Below are 8,398 nucleotides of genomic sequence, written 5' to 3' on the forward strand. Positions count from 1 at the left end.
GGAGGTACCATGTGGGGCTTTTCTGAGAATTGCAAAGTGAGGCGCTCTATTGTTATTTGTGGATTTTTATTTACTATCAATGTCACCCCTTTTCAGGGCCAGAAAGGGGGCTTAACAGTGCCATCCCTCCTGGGGAGCACCCACTCATTTCCCAATCAAAAAAACCCTCACATTTGTGGCCCAGTTCGTGGGGGAAATGGTCAAGCGCACGACCCCGAGCGTGGGGTGCGGGGAGGAGGGAACCTCGCTCGGTCCCGCAGGACGCGAGGCAGGTTTCACAGCTGCGGGGCGGTGTCTCGGGGGAGGCGGTCCCAGTGCCTGAGCCGGGCCCCGCCTCCGCCGCCGCCCGCTGCTCTATAAAAGGGCCGGCGCGGGGCGGCGGCCGCGGAGGTGTGAGCGGCGCTGGCGGCGGTGGCTGGAGACCCGAGCCGGCCGCGGATTCGCGAGACAGAGACCGTCGGAGGTGAGGGAGCCGAGGCCAGGGAGGGCCGACCCGGGCTGGCGGCTGGGGGCCGAGCCGAGCGTGTCCGCGTGGGTGTGAGTGGGCTGTGTCCAGAGGTGAATGACGTGCGTGGGTCAGCGCGCGGGGCTCGGTTTTGCTCCCGCGGGTGCCTGGAAGCGCGCCTGTGACCGGAGTCGGGATGTGCCGCGGAGATCGCGGGTGGGGAGAGGGACAGGGGTACGAGGGATCGGTGGCCACGCTCCCTTCCCCTTGAAACTCGGCTGGGGCGAGGCCAGCGTGGAAGGGGCGCGGCCGGCTCGCGGGTGGGATGGAGCCGCCGCGCGCGGGGCGGCGGCCGGGGCGGGACCGCCCGGCGCAGCAGGTTCACCTGGGACTCGCTGCGGCCGCCCCGGGTCGACCCCGCCCGGGCCGCCGAGGTCGGGGTCGCCGACGCCGTCGTGTCCGCTACCGGGCTGGGCGCTGAGGTCAGCGCGGCTGTGTCCCCAGCTCTGGGGAACAAGTCGGGACATGTCTCTGAAGGGCCAGCGAGGAGGTGACTCACGGTGACCAGGAGACCCCGGGAACGGGCCCAGGCTGCGGGACAGTGTCTCCGCAGAAGTCCCCTTCCTTGCCCCCCCCCCGAAGCCTCTGTCCCGCTCATCAGCACGGGGACCTGTTTGGCGGGTACAAAGTGTTCTCAGGGAAGCCGGGACCGGGTGTCCGGTCCCCGCCCAGTGGCCCCGGAGCCACGGCCCGCGCTGGGTGGGCTCCCTGCAGCCCGTCCGCTCGGGGAGCGCCCGAGTCCCAGCCGCCTGCCTCCCACCGGCTCCCGCGACCCCGGCCCAGCCCGCGCGCCGGTCGGGGCGACGGGCAGCGGGGGAGCCACTGGGCGTGAGCGGCTGGGGTGGGGTCTGCGCCGGGGGGCGGGGCGGGGTCGAAACTGGGAGCGCTGAGGCTTCGCGGGGCGCGGCGCTGCTCTGGGCCTCTGGCCGCGGTCGCGGGGGCTCGGGGCGCCCCGGACCCAGCCCAGAATTCCTCTCCGAAGGCGACGGGGCTGAGCCGAGCAGGGGGGCCCTTTGGGTGCCGCCGCCCAGTCCCGCGACTTCGGGGCGGGGCGGGGGGAGGGCACTTCGCCCTCCTGCGGAAAAAAATCTTGGAACTGGGTTTGGCACTTCAGGGCGTCCAGGCGGCGCCCTCCCTCCATGTCGCGTTTCGGGGAGGACTTTCGAGCTGTTTTGTTTTCTCTGCTCCGGTCTATTTTTATGTTCCAGGGATCTGACTCATTCCGTGCTTTGGGCGTGGAGGGACGGTGGAGGGATCAGATCACTGCGCGCCTGTGTGTGCGGGGTGTGTGTGTGTGTGCGGGGTGTATGTGTGTGGGGGGTGTGCGCGCGTGCGGGGTGTGTGTGTGTGTGTGAGCGCGTGCGGGGTGTGTGTGCGGTGTGTGTGTGTGTGCGGGGTGTGTGCGTGTGTGTGTGTGCGCGCGGGGTGTGTGTGCGTGCAGGGTGTGTGTGTGTGTGTGCGGGGTGTGTGCGTGTGTGTGTGTGCGCGCGGGGTGTGTGTGCGTGTGGGGTGTGTGTGTGTGTGTGCGGGGTGTGTGTGTGTGTGTGCGTGTGTGTGTGTGTGCGGGGTGTGTGTGCGTGCGGGGTGTGTGTGCGTGCGGGGTGTGTGTGTGTGTGACAGAGATGGCGCCAGAGCGCGCGGTTTCCCGACAGTGGCGGGGTGACAGAAGCCTGGCTGGGTCAGCGTGACGTGTTCGCCGCCTCCGGTCCCCCTCCGCCCCCCGCCCCAGCTGAGAGTGACGCGCAGTCGGAGTGGAAGCTAAGTTTTGGCGGGCAGGGAGCCCTTTGCAGGAAACTGACTCATCACAGCTCCCTCCCGCTGTCCAAGGAGCGGCCCACGCACCTCCCACCCGCGCGTGATTTCCTGGCGACTGGCGCCCCCTTCCGGCCCCGACGCGAACAGCACACGCGCCCTCGGGCGGAGCGCGGCTTCCCCCCCTTCGCTCCTCCCTTGCCCCCCCCCCGCCCCGCCTCCAGGCCCCCCGACGCCCCCTGAAAAGAGTACTCCACTGGTTCAACAGCGCTTACTGAGGGCTTACTATTTACTTGGGAATTACAATTGGTTGCGATCTAAAGCACGAAGGCCAGCGAAGACAGCTATTCTCAGTTACTTGTTTGTAAACAGGGGTTTGTGTCTGTGAGTTTCCGTTGAGTTGGGAGTTATGACAATGGGTGCGAGAGCAGATTTTGATGGGGCCCCTGTGAGAGCCACAAGGGGAGGGGTGGTAGGAGGAGAGAGGTTCCCTGCCTGGATGACCGTCCCATCCTCAGCTCCTAGGAGCCAAGGAACATCAGCTTCCTGATAAAGCCCTAGGGGAGCCCCTCCTCGTGCTCAGAGGCCCTGAGGCCTGTGTGTCCTCTCTTGTGTGCCCATCTGAGGAACTGCCAAATACTTGCTTAAATCCCCTTCAATTTGAATTAGGTTGGTTTGGAGAGGGAGGGGCCTATTGATCTACATTTTGAAAAAGCTCCCCAAGTGATTCTAATGGGCTTTTTTGGTTAAGAAACCTCAAAATTAGTGAGGGAGTAGAGTTCAACACCAGAGCACAGAACTCAGGGCAAATAGGCCTGGGTTCAAGTCCTGGCTGTGCTATGTGTGAGCTGTGTGACCTTGGGAAAGTTACTTAGCTTCTCTGATCCTTGGTTTCTTCTTCTGTAAAAAGGAGCTAATATACCCACTTTTTAGGAAAATCATAAACTTCTTAGAGCATCCCTGACACATAAAAATATATAAATACGTTTCAATCCTTGCCCTGGAGACAGTGGATAAAGGTTATTTGAAGGCTCTGCACTGTGTAACTCCTCTTTGGGACAATGGCCTTTGACCACTTTTAGTTGTATAGTTTGGGGGCAAGTATCCTCTCTCTTCTGCCCTTTAAGCTTGGTCTGAGGTCACCAAGTGCCGCCCCTTCCCTATCAGCTGAGATGTGGGCTGCACTCATTGTGAGAGGTAGAATAGGGAGCAGTAGGTGTGTCATGAGTCCAGGGCTTCCTTCAGCAAAGCTTTCACCCTCAGAGCCTGCAAATCAGGACTTGTTCCCAGTAAAACCCAGTCCCTGCCAATTTCGTGCAGCCGCTCCGCCCTGGAGTCAGGCCAGAGCAGGGCAGGTGGGTGCCAGTGCTCCCCTGGCTTTTCCTCCCCTGAAGTGGGAGGAGAGGAACTGGGTAGACTGGCCGTCTTTAATTTTTTTTGCCTGCAAAACAGGTTCCTTGGATGCAGGCAGCATGGGGCAGGGGCTTCAAGGCAGTCTAGACTTCAGATCACCTGATGAGCCTGGCAGGATGTGGCTCAGCCTGGGAGAAATCATGGCTCCGCCCTGCCCTGCCCAGCTCCTCCTCAGCCCCAGGCCACTCGCCTGATGCCATCCTTGTGAAAGGCCCTCAGCCTACAGCACCTGTCAGCTGCTGTCTGGGTGGAGACTCAGCCAGAACTGAAGACAGAGAGAAACAATAATACTTCTGTTTTCCAAGCACTTCTACATACTAGGTGCTGCTCTAAGCACATTCTCCGCTCAGTTAATCCTCACATCTGTCGTCTCAGACACTTACTATTATTGCCTGCATTTTGTAGATGAGGAAAATAGAGCCCAGAGAAGTTAAGCCACTTGTTCAGGGTCAACCAGCAGAGCCTGGATTTGAATCCAGGCAGTCCTGCTCCATAGCCCTCGCTCTTAACCGCAAAAGTCAGCCGGTCAGCTCCAAGCCATCTGCCTTTCCTAAAGCGACTCCCTGCCAATTGCTCGATCATGCTTCCACTTTAAGCTTTCAGAGAACCAATTTTACAGAAGAGGAAACTGAGGTCCTGAAACATTAAGTGACTTTTTAAAGTTTAGATAGTAAACAGCAACAGTAAGTCTGGATCCCAGGTGTTTTTTACCCCAAAGTCCAGGGTACTTTTAAGTGTTAGAGCAGCCTTACTCCACATGGGCATCTGGGTAGGGGATTCAGGAGGCTGGAGGAGCTGTCAGCCCGTCCATTCATCTGGGAACTGACCTCCTGGCCAAGGTTGGGAAACTGCTGGACTCAAAATTCACACGTACTTCGGGCATTCACACCCATGAGGGACACCTCGGGGGGGTAAAGTAAATTGATTTTAGCTGATAATACCTGGTGGTTAACAGGCCTCTGACCCCTGCTATTGCAACAAGCTTTGTTGACATAAGCTTGCCCTTAAACTGCCCGCTCTCCCAGTCACCCTGGGGTGCCATGATAGCTGGGCTCTGCCCCAACCCAGTGTCTGTTGGTGGGAGGTGGGGGGTCCTGTGGGAAGGAGGTGGTGGAAAATCAGCTGGAAGAAGCCAGAGACACCCCCTCACCTCCTGTTCTAGTAGGAAGACCTCACTTGAGCAAAGCACAGCCTGGTAAGGGAGAGGCCAGTTTCCTGAGTGACCAGGGCCTTTCTTGTGTCCCAGCTGCAGGAGCCATGTCGGAGCCATCCCAGGATGCCCGCCCGATCCCCCGTGGCAGCAAGGCCTGCCGTCGCCTGTTCGGCCCAGTGGACAGTGAGCAGCTGCGCCGAGACTGCAATGCACTAATGGCCAGCTGCGTCCAGGAGGCCTGTGATCGATGGAACTTCGACTTTGTCACCGAGACACCACTGGAGGGCAACTACGTCTGGGAGCGTGTGTGGGGCCTGGGCCTGCCCAAGCTCTACGTGCCCTCAGGGCCGCGGGGGGCCCAGGACAACCTGGGAGGAGGCAAGCAGGCCAGCAGCTCTCCTGCCCTGCTGCAGGGGACAGCTCAGGAGGACCACGTGGACCTGTCACTGTCCTGCACCCTCATCCCTTGCTCCTCCGAGCGGCCTGAGGGGTCCCCAGGTGGGCCTAGCACGTCTCAGGGCCGAAAACGACGGCAGACCAGCATGACAGGTGAGGGCAAACGCAGGGAATGACACTGCAAGGGACCGAGACTCAGAATTCATGGTGCAAGGGCTGAGCTGTCCGGTCCAGCTTGCTCATTACGAGGGGGAAACAGGCGCAGAGAGGGGAAGTCTGTAGCCAAGACCAACAAGCTATCATTCATTGCGAACATTTATTAAATGCTGGCCCTTCACTAAATTTCTAAGGAGGACTTCATTTAGTCCTTAAAACAATCCATATGACATTCCTGCCACCCTTTTGCAGGCAAGGAGACAGGTAGATTTTCCTCAGGTCACACAGTAAATTTGCAATGAAGAGAAAACTAATGGTAATAATAATTTCCTGGCTGCTCTGTCCAAACTTAACTCCCCCCCCCTTCCTGTTCCTCGGCCCTGCTTATTTGGTTCATTTTGGTACATTTTACTGTCAGCAGCTACTTTCTTATCTTGATGCTGTCCTTCTCCCCGACGAGGATATTATCTCCCCCAGAAAGGGATCTACATCTCTCCTGTTCGTTGCTGAATCCCTAGCACGTAGAATGGTGTCGGCACATAGTAGGTGCTTGATAAATAACGAATGAGTGATGCTGACACTGAAGCACTCACTAGGCCAGGCCCTAGACCAGAGCCTTTACAGAGAGCATTTCACCTGGGCCTTAGAGCAGCACACCAGCATTACCCTCATTTTACAGGCGAGGAAACGGGGGCTCGGCGAGATGCAGCCCAGGGTCCCACAGCAGATTTGCAGCTGGGTCAGAACAAACAACAAGTAATAATAGCTAACGCTTACATGGCCTAGGCACTGTGCACAACCCTTCCGATGACCTAATGGTATCCTCAGAGCAGTGCTGTCCCAGGGCCCTGCAGCGATGCAGATAGACATTGTCACCAGCCACCTAGAGCTGTTGGGTACTTGACATGCGGCTAGTGTGACTAAGGAAGTGAATTTTCCACTTATTTGATTTTAGTTAATTTAAATAACTACCCAGGACTGGTGGCTATGGCTTTGGGCAGCTTGGGTTAGAGGAGGCTCAGGGATGTGGGTCCCATGAACTGTCACATCTGTGAAGCGGGATGCTCTGAAAACGCCCTGGGAGATGGGGTGGGAGCTGCCGGAGTTCTTCCCTGTACTTGGCAGTGTGTCCCTTTGGCCCTAGGGAGGGGTCCTGAGCCCTCTGCAGTTGGCCTCGGTTGGGTAGCTGTCTGTTCTTCTGGCCTGGCTGACCTCTGTTCTCTTTCCTTAGATTTTTATCACTCCAAACGCCGGCTGATCTTGTCCAAGAGGAAGCCCTAACCCGCGCCCTGGAAGCCTCTCGCTCCTGGAAACACAGGCCTCCCTCCGGCCCGTTCTACATCTTTTGCCCTATTCCTTCAGTTCGTGTGTCTTAATTATTATCTCTGTTTTAATTTAAACTTCCCCCTCGTGTATATAGCCTGATCGTAACACCTCCCACCCCGCCAGCCACTGGCATTAGAATTATTTAAAGAAAACATTAGACAGCGGAATGATAGGCTTATTAGGTTGTCAGATATTTTTATTATGCAAACTATTATTTAAAACCACCTCATCCTACGCTTTCCGTTTCTTCTCTCCCAGAGACAAGGGGGGGCCGGTGTGCCCCTCACCTGCTGGGTGGTGCTCTCTGAAGGGGCCTGGCTCCCTCTGTTCACTGTTTCATGCACAGTATGAAATTCTGCTCCTTTCCTTCATTCTCAGACCCGAATTCCTTATAATTTGAGAAGTAAAGAGATAGCACTTTGAAAGGGGCCCAGCAGAGTTGGGGCATCACCCTCACCTCCTCTAAGGTTGGGCAGGGTGACCTTGAAGTGGGCACCATCTGGAACGGGTGGAGGGGACTGGCACTCTCCTGGCCCTTGACACCCTACTTTGTCCTGTGAGGGCACGGGGAGGTAGGGTCCCGTAGCAAAGCACCCACCTCCCTCATGCCCCTCTGTCGAGCACAGGGGAGCCAGCCGTGGGGTTTGGCTTCCACCTGTTGGCTCCCCAGGACTGTGCTAGAAGCCCCACGTGCCCCTCTTTTCCAGCTGGGCGCTCAAGTCCGCATCTGCCCCTCTCCCCTCCCTATGTCCTTTCCCTCTAGTTCCCTCTCAGCCTTGAACAGCTCCTCTGGGGTGCCAGTGGACTGGAAAGGAAGGGGCACACTAGAAGTAGGCTCCCCAGTTCTACCTCAGGCAGCTGGAGCAGCGAGCACCCCCTCCTCTCAGCTCTGAGGGTAGGGGTCCTGGGTGGTCAGCAGGCCTCCGTGAATGGGGATCTCCCTCTCAGAGGGCTATGTGGATGGGAGGAGCAGATTTTTCTAGGAGGGAGAGTGTGACGCCAGCCCCTGGGACTCATCCAAGGACCGTCCCCACCTGCTCCACCCTCTCCCATTCATTGCACTTTGAATAACAGCTGAACAAGGAGTCAGGTGTTTTAAATGGTGGGAGCAGAGGCTGTGGATCGGCTCACCAAGTGGGCGGACACGGGCCCGGGAGTTGTGGGTTGTCTTTCCTGGTGCTGAACATGGAGCCCTCAGAGGCCCCGAAGCACTTGGTGGGTCTGCCTCAAACACCTTCCAGCTCCTGTAACATCCTGGCCTGGACTGTTTTCTCCTGGCTCCCCATGTGTCCTGGTTCTCCTGTCTTTATCTAGACTGTACACCTCTAAAGGGCAGGGACCATGTCCTTTACTCTGTGTCCTTCTCAGCCCCCCCCCCCAAGTGCTGAGTATACAGCAGGTGCTCAATAAATATTTCTTGGTGACTTTACTTGTAAATATATCTTGTCATTTTTAAGAATAAGTAGGTGGAGGTGTTGTGTGTTTTTTGTTTGTTGGTTGGTTGTTTTTATCATTTAAAAAATTAAGCATTTAAATTTAAAAAATGCAAAAAGCTTAGCAAACGGAAGGACCATGAGGCAAAAAAGAACAAAATAAAAACAATAAATCATCACACCTCTGCAGAGATCATTGTCAATATTTTGGTTTGTTGCTTGATCTTTTTTTAGTTAAGAACATACTGTAGCTTAACATTATTA

The 8,398-nt window shown here is 57.0% G+C and overlaps 1 protein-coding gene across 1 annotated transcript; it reads left to right on the forward strand.

Moving 5' to 3' along the window:
* The first annotated feature begins 358 nt into the window (after positions 1-358).
* CDKN1A (cyclin dependent kinase inhibitor 1A) lies at positions 359-8,130 on the forward strand. The gene is made up of 3 exons (XM_081141013.1): positions 359-463; positions 4,917-5,372; positions 6,607-8,130. Exons 2-3 carry the CDS (start codon positions 4,928-4,930, stop codon positions 6,654-6,656), a joined length of 495 nt encoding a protein of 164 aa, XP_080997139.1. The 5' UTR covers positions 359-463; positions 4,917-4,927; the 3' UTR covers positions 6,657-8,130.
* The last annotated feature ends 268 nt before the right edge of the window (positions 8,131-8,398 follow it).

This window comes from Miniopterus schreibersii (assembly GCF_964146895.1).
Source record: "Miniopterus schreibersii genome assembly, chromosome: 6".
In the NCBI taxonomy this organism is placed as follows: Eukaryota; Metazoa; Chordata; class Mammalia; order Chiroptera; family Miniopteridae; genus Miniopterus; species Miniopterus schreibersii.